Source organism: Littorina saxatilis, linkage group LG1 (assembly GCF_037325665.1).
Source record: "Littorina saxatilis isolate snail1 linkage group LG1, US_GU_Lsax_2.0, whole genome shotgun sequence".
NCBI lineage: Eukaryota > Metazoa > Mollusca > Gastropoda > Littorinimorpha > Littorinidae > Littorina > Littorina saxatilis.
The window spans coordinates 30,906,229-30,920,111 of record NC_090245.1 but is presented as its reverse complement, the minus strand read 5'-3'; the positions used below and the strand labels follow the sequence as shown (position 1 = coordinate 30,920,111).

Below are 13,883 nucleotides of genomic sequence, written 5' to 3'. Positions count from 1 at the left end.
TTCAGCTTCTGTTAATTCAAAAGTCGATAAAGATGTATTACACCAATTTGCCTCGGGCAGGGGATCGTCTGGATTTTCAACTTTAGACTGGCTTTCAAAATAATTATTAAACAAAATCGTTTTTTCACAAATGTTATCAATAATTTTTCCATTATCTTCTAGCGGTGGAATTTCGTTACATGCAACACCTTTTTTCTTCAAGAAGGAATTAACAAGTTGCCACCAATAATTGCATTGTGCTACTGTCAACTCCAAAAATTCATTCACCCTCTGCACTATCACGAGCCATACCCCCCACCCCTCCTACCTCTCACCCCACCTCGCCAGTCTCCCAACTACCAAACAAACACACGCAACAAATCTAGAGAAAACCTCAGTCGCCGGCGGCAAGATAAATCTTGTTGTTTTTCTCAACTCAACTCAACTCAACTCAAATTTGATTGGCTTCAATTTTCATAGAAGAATTTGTCTTGCGCTTGGGAGAAAGTAAGAGTATAACATATAAAAACAGCATTCATATCACATTTCATGTATCACACACAGTAATCACTAGTATAAGCCTACAATTATCACATTTGTACCTGTATCATACATGCAAATAAATAGTATCACATTTCCACTTATCACACACAATATATACATTACATAACATACAGCAAGCTTCCATCTCCCGCGCCCCCCCCCCTCCCACACATACATATCCTCGCACGTGCGTCGACTCCATACAAATGACATCATCAGTCCATTAACTAAAATGCACAATAACTAGTAGTGGGTACATAATACTTAATACGTGCTCAACTAGACCTGCTAACTAAAATAATAACAGAAACAAAAACAAGGACTGGGCACAACATTTACACGTGTGTGACCTACTTACATCAGGTGCCTGTGATCTATAAATAACAATGATTGCGTTTAAAGTAAAACATGAATAATGCCGATGTTTACTAACAATAAATACATAACAACTAAGATAAAAATGTATGTGCTTTCATAATATGATTATTTTATAAAACACAGTGGGGAATTTGTCTCCAAGTTGACTGGTAACTGTGTCGGAGAGAGGTTTGAAAGTTTTCTTGCCATTATTTTTTGCGTACATAATATAAACACGTATGGAATAATTTGGGGAAAAAAAGGGAACCAAAAGAAATCCAAGACCTTGTTAGAAAAAGCGACGTAATCACAAAGTAAGCCAGAATAAACAAGTCGCGTAAGGCGAAATTACTACATTTAGTCAAGCTGTGGAACTCACAGGATGAAACTGAACGCACTGCATTTTTTCACAATGACCGTAGTCCGCCGCTATTGCAAAAGGCAGTGAAAGTGACGAGCCTGTTTAGCGCGGTAGCGGTTGCGCTGTGCTGCATAGCACGCTTTACTGTACCTCTCTTCGTTTTAACTTTCTGAGCGTGTTTTTAATCCAAACATATCATATCTATATGTTTTTGGAATCAGGAACCGACAAGGAATAAGATAAAATTGTTTTTAAAACGATTTCGAAAATGTAATTTTGATCATAATTTTTATATTTTTAATTTTCAGAGCTTGTTTTTATTCCGATTATAACATATTTATATGTTTTTGGAATCAGAACATGATGAAGAATAAAATAAAAGTAATTTTGGATCGTTTTATAAAAAAATAATTTTAATTACAATTTTCAGATTTTTAATGACCAAAGTCATTAATTAATTGTTAAGCCTCCATGCTGAAATGCAATACCGAAGTCCGGCCTTCGTCGAAGATTGCTTGGCCAAACATTTCAATCAATTTGATTGAAAAATGAAGGTGTGACAGTGCTGCCTCAACTTTTACAAAAAGCCGGATATGACGTCATCACAAACATTTATCCAAAAAAAAGAAAAAAACGGCTGGGGATATCATACCCAGGAACTGTCATGTAAAATTTCATAAAGATCGGTCCAGTAGTTTACTCTGAATCGCTCTACACACACACACGCACAGACACACACACAGACACACATACACCACGACCCTCGTCTCGATTCCCCCTCTAGGTTAAAACATTTAGTCAAAACTTGACTAAATGTAAAAAGATCTTCTGACGGGCAAAAAAGTATGGACAAGTATAGAAATGGAGTATGGAACACACACGCACACACGCACACACACACACACACGCACGCATGCACGCACGCACGCACGCACATACACACACAAACACGCGCACACGCACGAACACACACACACACACACACACACACACACACAAAGGAACCGAACGAACCCATGCTATTTACACAGGGGATGTTCGCAAAAGAGCCGGAGGCGCTCAGTTCATTAAGGTGGCCCATTTTTCTCGGCCAAAAAGTAATTTAGCTGCCAAAAAAGAAGAAGAAAAAGAAACATAGCATACACGCAAGAAAGACAGATAGGGGAAAAGAAAAAGTGAAACACATAGAGACAAAATGGAAGTAATACGAAAGAAAGAACAAGTTTGACGAAAAGATTGCCTTTTGTCTCTGTTTAAACATGGTCGGTTGGTCTGTCCGTCTGTCTGTTTGTGAACTTCAGGAAAGTTATGGGTTGCGCTCTTGTGCCTGTGCATGTTGCTACCTTCTTCTTCTCCAGCGTTCCAGAATGTTCTGGTTACGTGTGAGCTCGTTTGCCCATTGGGGTTCCCCAAACTATATTCTGAGAGCATAGTCAGCTTCACTCCGCTTTTGTTGAGTAGCCATGCAGGGTATTGTCGTGTTTTAATAACCCACCGAACTCTGACATGGATTACAGGATCTGTTGTGCGCATTTGGTCTTGTGCGTGCGTGTATTGTCCGTTTGCGATACGCTTGAGACCTGTTTCTTTTCGAAATTATCTCGCAATCTACACATATTTTGAAATGTGGATAAGAACAAAATAAGGAGGTCCAAAGTGTAATTTGTATTTACTTATAATCCTTACTTTCTTCTGGTTAATCATTTCTGCATAAAGACTACTTAAAATAAATCAAATGTTTCCCTTTTTTCAGGCTTCTACAAACCTGCAGGTCATTTTTGGTCACCTGTGCTGTACTACCTTATCCGTGCATCTCGTGCAGACCATAGACCATTTATCCTGGACCGCCAACAAGCTCTCTCTCCGCTCTTTCTCTGTATTACGAGGTAGCGGCCTCTCGCATTTAGGAACCTATGCTTACATGGCCTTTCAGAAATCAGGGGGATGTCATATCCGGTGTCGATTGTAAACATGGACGAAGTTGCCGAGGTAAGTTCTGAAAATGCTAAAATAAACTCAGCTAAAGTGCATATGGAACATGTTTTTCGATGAGTTTTGTTAAGTTTGGTTTGGAGTTTTGGAAAATCCAGTTCATTGTCACCTCCCATTATCACAAATAACTGGAGCGTGCTTTCTTTTCACTGTCTTCGAATCGCTGGCCTTTCAAACCGGACGCTAAGCGCCCCTGAAAGTCGAGCGTCGTAACCTCGAAGGGTCACGTGACGAGTTGGCGGTCCAGGCTATTTGGTCTATGTGCAGACATAATGCATGTCAAACAAACACCGAAACTTTCCAAGGCGGGTTTGCACACCTGACCGGGTAAAGATGTCCGAGGTGAACAAGATTATTGTGTATGTGCAGAAGAAGCTGAAAAGGGGAGCCTGTATATCACTGGAATAACGTTGCAAAAAGAGCTTGCCACGCACTGGGAATTTCAAGAACCACATAATTTAAAGCAGTGACCGATAACAACAAAAGAAATGGATTGCCGTCGAACAAGGAGAAAAACAATAACAAACAAGCAAACACACACACACACACACACACACACACACACACACACACACACACACACACACACACTGACACACACACACTCTCTCTCTCTCTCTCTCTCTCTCTCTCTCTCTCTCTCTCTCTCTCTCTCTCTCTCTCTTTCTCTCTCTCTCTCTCTTTCTCTCTCTGACTCTCACGCTGGAACAAAACAGATAGAACACTGTATCTATGACGGAGGAATGCTTCCAGCTTTTAAGACAACCCCTTTAACAACAATTGTTCGATATGGGAAAACCCCGACACAGTCCAACCTGGATGACACAAACGTTACGCCATGAAATGCACGAGTTTGACCTCCATTATGCAAAACTGATCCAGGGGCCCGGACAAGGGCTCACATTTTAACATCTGGTACAGGAAAGTATGAAGACCTAATTAATACCAATGTGCCTATAGTCTACAAACGTAAAATCCTAGTAGGTATACTTTATGGGAACATATTTTATTCTTCTTCATTTATAAAAAAAAATGTTTGTAGCTGACGAGGTAAAAGCGCAAAACCGGGTCTCAAGCTGATCGCAAACGAGCAATAGACACGAAGGGGGTTAAGTCACTAGCAGGTCTGCACATAAGTTGACCTGGGAGATCAGAAAAATCTCCACTCTTAAATGTTGCTACCGACCTTGGGGCCATCGGGGAAGCAGTTAAACAAAAGCACTCTCCTCCTCCGTGATAAGAGTTCGGCTCACCATCTCAGAGCTGGCAAGGCGTGTACGTGGTATTAGCCCATCCCTCCATCGACTAAGACACAAACGGCAATGAACCTTTGCAAAATGAGAATGTTATGATGAATTAATTTCAGAGATTGCCACAAGCGTCCGTTAAGGAAGTAATTTAACAAAATCTTCACACTCTGCATGGAAAATAACCAGGTTGTGGAATAGTGTGTGTGTTTCCAAGTCGAGAGATGTTCTTACCCCATGTACATGTAACCGTGTGCCGAAACACTACGATCACTTCGGGAAGCGAAGTGCAATCAAACAGGATTGAAAATGTTAGGGCTAATTTCTTAGCCCTGTAAAAACTGTTATGCAAACCCGAAGGTTTCCATGAACATACAGACAATCGGAAACCACCAGACCCTATCACAAACAGAATTCTACAATACACCGGTGTTGACTTAAAGGCCAACAACTCGGGTGCAGAGTCTGCTGTGAAAGGAGCGGTAGCCTCCCCTGTCACATACATGCCTGGCGAGATCTGAGGTGGTGAGTTGCATTGTTCAAGACAAGAACTGTGCTTTTGATTTAAACAGTGTGTATTCAAATACAAAGCCATGGAGTGTATGTAACAATAAAGGAGCACAACTAGATAACCTTATGCATGTGCTCTTCGACACCAACGAGTAGTATGACAGACGATATTGTAAATGAATGATATTTAAACCAATCAAAACAACAACAACAACAACAGCAACAACAGCAACGACAGCGAAAACTATAACAACAATGGCACAGAAACACACAAACATGGAGAACTATATACAGAGAGAGAGAGAGAGAGAGAGAGAGAGAGAGAGAGAGAGAGAGAGAGAGAGAGAGAGAGAGAGAGAGAGAGAGAGAGAGAGAGAGAGAGAACAAGAACAATTCTTTATTTAACGAGGGTAATAGAGTAAGCAGTGATCTGCTTTTTTACATCTGGGAGAGAGAGAGAGAGAGAGAGAGAGAGAGAGAGAGAGAGAGAGAGAGAGAGAGATTTTATGGATGTAACAGGATATATTGATTAAGTGGCAAGACACTTTTCCTGCATCAGCTACCCTACTGTGTGTCCCTAATATAGAATGTTCTGTGCCGTTGATTGTTTTCTTTGCTTCCTTGTCTGTTTGTTTATGTGTTGGTTTGTCGTCGTGATACCCAATAGGAAAGAAATGTGTTTCTGCTCTGAAAAGAAGACGGCAAAGACAAACAAATATCGATGTTGTGTGTGTGTGTGTGTGTGAGAGAGAGTGTGTGTGTGTTTTAATGTGCGTGCGCGTGTACATAAGTGCGTGAGTGCATACGTGTCTCTCTCTTTTTTTGCTCTCTCCCTCACTTCGTCTATTTCTGTCTCCCTCTGAGTAAACAATCCAATTCTCTCTCTCTCTCTCTCTCTCTCTCTCTCTCTCTCTCTCTCTCTCTCTCTCTCTCTCTCTCTCTCTCTCTCTTTGTCCGTTTGTTCGTATATATGTTTCTGTGAACATACCTACGCTTGTGTAGACCTATTTGTCTGGTCGCCTGTTTTGTTGTTAGGCGGTTCTGTGCGTGTGCACAAATCGACAGTTGACGCCATAAGGAAGCTGGCAATTGACATGGCAGATGTTGGCGGGAGTGCCAGACGAGTCTAGCTCATTAAAACAGCTTTCCACCAAACGTTATGTCCTCAGACATGTTGCAATCCTCTGTGTGTGTGTGTGTGTGTGTGTGTGTGTCTGTAGGGGGGCAGGATTTTCTGTGTGTGAGTGTTTGTGTGTGTCTGTGTGTGTGTGTGTGTGTTTACAAGTCTGGCTCATTAAAACCGCTATCCACAAAATGGTATGTCCACAGAAGTGTTGCCATCGTCTGTGTGGGGGGGAGTGTGTGTGTATGTGTGTATGTGTGTGTCAAGTTGTGTATGTGTGTATGTGTGTGTGTGTGTGTGTTATTCAGTTGTGTGTGTGTGTGCGTGTTTGTGTGTGTTTGTGTGTGTATGTGTGTGTGTATGTGTGTGTATGTGTGTGTGTGTGCGTGTGTGTGTGTGTGTGTGTGTGTGTGTGTGTGTGTGTGTGTGTGTGTGTACAAGTCATTGATATTGTGTTCCACAAAACGATATGTATACAGACTTGTCATCCTGTGCAAGTTGATGGTGTGCGTTCACAAAGCAAAGACGCGAAAGGGAGAAAGGGTTGCTTGCGGAACGTCAATTTCAAAACACAGTACAACACATTCGACTTAAACTAACAACAACAAATTCCCTCATTGCCATGTGTGTGGGTCACGAGATAAGTTACCTGAACATATTCAAATTAAGAGATGTATTTATTTCAGTTCGCATGGGTTTTTTTTCAAACCAAACAACAACCTTAGTTCCCAGTGTCAGTTTGTCGGTAACAAGACAAGAAATATGTGATATGAAATAGCAAGTATAATTATTTTCTTTTGTGTACATGTGTTGCAGAATCAAGACTGACTCAAAACGCGAAGGCCTAAAGACTCCGATAAGAAACGTTCCTCGCTCTTGCGCTGGCTGTCTGCACTTGTCAACATGTGAGAGAACAAAACACGCATTTGCAATCAAAGACTCTGTAATACCCGTTGGTATTGCATCATTAAAATATCTCCAAAGTCAAAAATCCAAAGACAAAACCATCCTTCGAAAAATTAAAGATGGCTGCTCCGGAAGAAGAAGATAAACCCAAAAGAGTCAACTTCCGACAGGAGCTGCTGCGCTACCAGAGCTTCCGGAACCAACAGGAAGTGTACACCTCGGACGAGGAACTTCCGGAACACAACAAAACCCACAGTATTTGGAGAAATTTCGTGTCCCAGTGCTCAGCCAGTTTCTTGGCTGTGTTCGCTGTCATTCCTTCCAGGAATCTGCAGACGAGTATCCATTCTGCGAATGACCTGGGAAAGATATCCCTGTGTTGTATGTACGGCTCTTACATTATTGGGTGCTTCCTGACAGGGTTTATCCTCAACAGATTCAAAGCGAAATGTCTGCTACTCTCCTCTCTGTTTTTCCACATCCTCTACTCCGTCGCGAACGTCATTCCTTCAGCGTTCACGCTACTCCCGGCTTCGGTTCTGGTGGGGCTGTGTCAACCAGCCTTCTGGCGCGTGCAGGATTGTCTGTTGCTGGGCTACGGGTTGAGGTACTCAACCATGGCGGCCATGCCTCCCCAGCAGGCTCTGAGACTGTTCCAGACCGTCACCATCATCACGGTCCACTCAGCGCAGATTCTGGGCAACCTTCTCAGCTCGGGGCTCATCTCAGCCTCGGACTTTCACTGCGAAGAAGAGTGGGAGGGAGGCCCCGGGCACCACTACCACCACCACCACAACGGTCACCACAACGGCTCCACCTCCCACCTGACTCACCAGCACGGAGCCAAAGGGAAGAGCCACCGCGACGAGAAGTGGACCTACACTCTCCCGTTCATCCCCATACAGACACGGCGATCTGCGGATGGGTCACCTCCGGTCAACTTTTACCAGCTGCTGACGTTGATCTATCTGTGTATGAGCGTCATCGCTATGGGGGCTGTGCTCATCTTCTTCGAGTCCCCTGACGTCACGCTGCAGCGCAAAGCGCCCGGATGGAGGGAGAAGCTGAAACATGTGCAGACGTGCTTGACTGATCCAAGATGGCTGCTAATCTGGTTCGCTGCGACGTACATCGGGTTTGCCCAAGGCATCATTATCAGCGACATTTCCAAGGTTAGTGCAAAGTATCATTCTAAGTTGTTTACTGCTTCTTCCTCCTCGTCCTTCTCTTTCTTCTACTTCTCCGACAAAATGTATTCAAAACATAAAGGATGGCACATAGTGCAATGGAAACACGTAGGACCACAACATAAGATGCTAAGCTAATACTTACTGTGATTACACATTTACATCTACACAGGAATTGCTTTTACATGTGCTGTCAAGGTCAAAATAGGGATAATACCCTTGTAAGAAATATCAAACACAGTAAAGAATGTAACTAAAGAGGCAGAGGAGGTAAACCAGGGGCGGAACCAGGGGGGGGGGGGGGGTTCCGGGGTTTTCGGACCCCCCCTCCCCCCCCTTCCCCCTTCCCCCCCCTACCCCCCCCCTTCCCCCCTAGCCTAAAAAAATGTAAAAGAGAGAAAAGAAAAAGAAGACAAAAAATCTAAAATAAAGAAAAACTTATGGCTCAGACTGCACCAGATTGCTCCATTTTCCTTGATTTTTATCAACATTTTGCCGGGGGGGGGGGGGGGGGGGGGGCATGTCCCCGGACCCCTCCTAGGAACCGGCCTTTCTTTTTTAAGTGGCGATTTCAGAAAGTAGTTGGGTAATTTGTTGGCTCAGGTTACGCCAGATCGGTCAATTGTCCTTGTTTTGATCTAAATTTGACTTCTTAAATTTATTTGTTGGAAGGTGTATTACTTAGGGGAAGTTTCTTGGCTCAGATTGCACCAGTTTGCTCCATTTTCCTTGTTTGTATCAAAAATGTTCGGGGGGGGGGGGGGGGGGGGGCATGTTCCTGGATCCCCCTAAGAGGTTCGGACGCTTCATGCCCTCAACTAATCGCTTCGCGTCGTCGAATTGTCCCAAACAAAATTAATTGGAACCCGCCCCCCTCCCCCCCCACACACCCCCCTAAAAATGATGTGATCCGCCCCTGTAAACGTGGACTCGAAGGTGACATGACTTTGAATAACAACAGTTTAGGGGGAATGTAATGTGATTGTTGATACAGTGCGCAGCGGAGTATTGTATCTCTTCCTGCGTCTCTTACATTTGCCTTTTTCACTGAGCCCATGTCAGTGACCTGAAAACAAATTCGTAACTTTTATTTTTTAAGTCATTGTACAGTGAAGTGACAAGCAAACAATTAATTACTTTTGGTTAGGCGGTGAACAACAAATAACCGGTGTAAGGTCTCGTTGGACCCAGAACAGAAAGAACTCCACACTCTCTCAGAGGGTGACTTGCTAACAACTGTATAAATGCTGCCCCAAGAAAAGTAGAACAAAAGATAATTTCACTTCGAAGAACAAAAATGAAACAGGTCTTGCCGGTTTTTGTTTGCGCAAAGCCAATGACCCTCTGTGCAGAGAGGCTGAAAAGGGCTTCTCTCCGTGCCGCACGTGTCCAATTGTCTTCGCGTGACAGCAAGGCTGCTGTCACCTGTCCGCACCGGGAGAGCGCTAGCTGTCCCTTCTATTTCATTAAACCAGCTAATTGAATTGACTTGCAACTTCGCTCTTGTCAGGCCCAAATAGATGCGGGGGTATTCGCTCTCGCTGATTTGTAGCACTTTCTGGAAAATAGCCACAGGGGAAGGTGTGCTTTTCCCTTCCTACTTCAGGAGCAAATGACGTTGGAACTGAGCATTAGGCCAACTCTGATTTTTCAGGGACCGATTTATTAGATTAGATGAATGCTTGTATTTGCATTAAAAAAACAAATGAAATAATATCTGCGGATGTTGGATATGCGCAGTGTTCTGACGTTTGTTTTAGCTGCGTTATCACATTATTGCTTTCCACCGCCTGTTTTAGATTTCCCCTGTGCTTTTAGAAATCCATAACAGCCTTTGCTTTCTGACAAGGTCAAAAAAAGCCTAACAGAAAGAGTCAACAACAGCTCACGCACAGTCTGATCCAAATCAGTCTTGCTCGACAGTGACTCATTTTGGCTGGCATGGCAAAGTCACCCTGCCCTTATGATGTATGTCAAAGAAGCATTGCGTGAGATTTGCGTTTGAATTTTCCGTTTCTTCGCAGCTTTGCAAAACTGTTTTGACTTCACCTATCTGATTTGATTTGGAAAGAAGTGTGTATAGTTACTGTTATTCTCTTTGCGTGAGAAAAGGATTTGATGTGTTTGATTTCTCTGTGGTTTGACAGCTTTGCAAATCTGTTTCACATTAAGTTGAACAAAGTGTGTAATATATTGTGAGTTTAAACGAACTTCCTGAATCTGGCTAAGATAAAGACTGAATTTGCTGATTAAGAAAACGCTCTGAAGCGAAATGTACAAATATTTTTGGAAGTTGTATTCCTCAGTGTTTTAGATTATCCCTGATCATAAGAAGCGGTAAACAAGCCTACGTATCACAAAAGCAGTATATATATATATATCGACGTATTTAGTATGGAACAATAAAACTGTCATAAAATAAATGTGTCGAGAGAACAAGGTGTAATTATATATCGGACTCTTGATTTTGGCTTCTTTTAGTTAAAGATTGTTTAATTGTTTATCCTACATACGTGAGATAGACACCCGTGAGATAATAATCGTTCAAATCACACGTGTGTATATCATGTAAATGAGGTCATGTCAAGCAAGTCTGGCAGGGACCTGTTTTTCCACTGCTTATGATGCCAAAGTCACCGAGACAAACGTCATTATAGAAACAAAAATTGCGCTCGCTAATTACCCTCGATGAATCTTTAGAACTAACACGTCACGCCACACTTTCAGAGTGACGTTTCTTTGCTTTGACGTATTAGATTGCACGAGGCTTTAGAAGAGATCGAGGTTCCAAAACAAGCGTCTTCAATTAGTTGCCTCGACTGCAAGACATTTTCAGTAAAATACACGTAAATACAGTATGTAGGATAAACAGAATACTACATGGCTTGCTGTGTCGTACCAGATTTACACTCGTTGCTTTTTCAAATAGTGAACAGCTCGCTTTCGCTCGCAGTTCAATATTTAAAAAAACAACTCGTGTAAATCTGGTACGACACAGCAAGCCATGTAGTATTCTCTATATATACACTTTCTTGACCGACCCGTAACTTATTTTATATACCAGTCCCAGCTACATTCACATTTTTCCTCCACGACATATAGTATAAGAACCATCTTCAAACTCCCTTCAGTGAACATTTTATAACTAAGACATGCAGTCCTGTTGCTAGTCAGTTTTTTTGTAAACGAACCTTTGGTCAATGCAATCAAGTCAGAAACAGCTGGACAGGTAGTCTGGCAGTCACGACAACAAACTGTGTAACTACATAGAGGAATGTTTTAATGATTCGATTCCTGTATATCTTAACCGTGTAAGAATCCGACTGATGCAAACTTGGCATAACTGAGCATACTGAGCAAAAATCAATGTAAAATGTCTTATCTTATCTTATGTTATCTTATGCTATCTTATGTTATAGAATCGTATCGTACCGTATCGTATCGTATCGTATCGTATCGTATCGTATCGTATCGTATCGTATCGTATCGTGTCTTATCTTATATTATGATTTATCTTATCATATCTTATCTTATCTTATCTGATCTGATCTTTTCTGATCTTATCTGATCTTATCTGATCTTATCTGATCTTATCTGATCTGATCTTATCTGATCTGATCTGATCTGATCTTATCTTGACCTTTGACATTGTGACAAGGTTGGTATTCCACAGAACAGTACCGTAAGCTACCTTATATACGCCCAGTATCGAGTAAACGCCCACCCCCTACTTTGGGCCGAAAGCTGTGCATAGGGCATACTACCTAGTAAGGCACAAAAAAAAAATAGGTGTGGTTACGGTAACATAGCCCAAAAAAATAGGGTAGGAAGGTAGGCAATCACTTTTTTTTAAAACTTTTTTTTTATAATGTGTACAAATTAAACCTACTTGACAGGGAAATAAGTGTGCGACTCGGGCGATTTCGCTTTCATTGCGTTTTCTGCACTCGTTTTCTTGTTTTTGTGTGGTTTTTTTTTGACAAATGTAATAAAAAGTTATAGGGTCGGCCCCTAAAAATAGGGTAGGTCGGGTTACCGTAACCACACCTATTTTTTTTTAGGCCTAAACGCCCACCCCCCACTTCTTGATTAATAATGTCACGAACATGTTTTTTTGGAAATTTGAACAATTTGTTTTTAGTGTTTGTAAACTTCCGCATGCGGTACAGCGTATTTATCCGAGTATAATTTCCAAGATGCTGTAAAAAGGAATACCGTTTATTGATACTCTCACCGAAGTGCAGCTTAATAATAACAGAGAGTTTAAATTCTCAAAGCTCTTCTGAAGTTAAAAAGACCGGTTTTTGATCTCGATATTGGGGCGGGGATGTAGCGCAGTCGGTAGCGCGCTGGATTTGTATCCAGTTGGCCGCTGTCAGCGTGAGTTCGTCCCCACGTTCGGCGAGAGATTTATTTCTCAGAGTCAACTTTGTGTGCAGACTCTCCTCGGTGTCCGAACACCCCCGTGTGTACACGCAAGCACAAGACCAAGTGCGCACGAAAAAGATCCTGTAATCCATGTCAGAGTTCGGTGGGTTATAGAAACACGAAAATACCCAGCATGCTTCCTCCGAAAACGGCGTATGGCTGCCTAAATGGCGGGGTAAAAAACGGTCATACACGTAAAATTCTACTCGTGCAAAAAACACGAGTGTACGTGGGAGTTTCAGCCCACGAACGCAGAAGAAGAAGAAGAAGATCTCGATATTTGTTTTAAATGATTGTCCCTCAAATTTGATGGCTTGAATCAGTGAAACAGCAAATCGGGATTAATATTTTCCAATGAACATTATATTTTGAAGTTATAAACTTGCACACAGACAATAAAGCAACACGATTTCCTTCGTGGTTTGCTTGCAGAGTTCCTTGTATGTGTGCGTATGTATGTGTGTGTGTGTGAGAGAGAGAGAGAGAGAGAGAGAGAGAGAGAGAGAGAGAGAGAGAGAGAGAGACAGAGAGACAGAGAGAGAGAGACAGAGAGGGAGAATAACGTTGTGTGCAATAACGCATCCTTTATTTGAACACGTCCATGCAAAGTGACCAAAAAATAATATGTCAGTTATCACATGCGTCAACAGTCAACTGCAAAATATCGTGCATGCGGAATATAATTGTGTGCATGTATCCCGTCTCCCAAAATCGTTTGTCTTAGAATATTTCTTCTTTCCCGGTAACGCTGCAAACTGATGGCAGCAATCTTGAAATCAAAGTTATCGTAACGACAACAGTGCTTATCGGTAGGAATAGGCACCTCTAACGTTATCGGAGGACAGTGCCTACGATAGGCGCTATATCGGTTCTTCGTGAATTCCACGATAGGGGGTTATCGGAAGTTTTCTGTTTTTCGTACCGACAAAACCACTGTCGTAATCTTCCTGAATATGGGCCCAGAACTGTTAAATTACCCGTATTACGTGAACAAACTCATCAGGTAGAAGTAATAATCGAAATATTTATTGCAACTGCATCGAGTTGAGTGTCTGGCGCAGAACATAGTTTTTAGGCCAACAATTACATTCCACATGAGCTGGGCTTAATTAAATCCAAGGATGAGATTTGATGATGCGAGAACTTGCTTCTATGCACGGACACTTGATGCATGTCTCCCTGATGTCTGAGATCCACGAGAAAGCATGCAGTAATCATTTCCAGGACTCATAGGAAAAATGGGTGTTTAA

General features: G+C 42.2%; 2 protein-coding genes across 2 annotated transcripts in view; one reads left to right on the top strand and one right to left on the bottom strand.

The window, feature by feature from the left end:
• The window catches only part of LOC138966864 (15-hydroxyprostaglandin dehydrogenase [NAD(+)]-like), a 466,254-nt gene that overhangs the window by 276,525 nt on the left and 175,846 nt on the right, over positions 1-13,883 (bottom strand). The gene's annotated exons all lie outside the window — the stretch shown is intronic.
• LOC138972134 (protein unc-93 homolog A-like) lies at positions 7,138-9,654 on the top strand. The gene is made up of 2 exons (XM_070344927.1): positions 7,138-8,190; positions 9,616-9,654. The coding sequence occupies exons 1-2, from the start codon at positions 7,138-7,140 to the stop codon at positions 9,652-9,654; spliced, it is 1,092 nt and encodes a 363-aa protein (XP_070201028.1).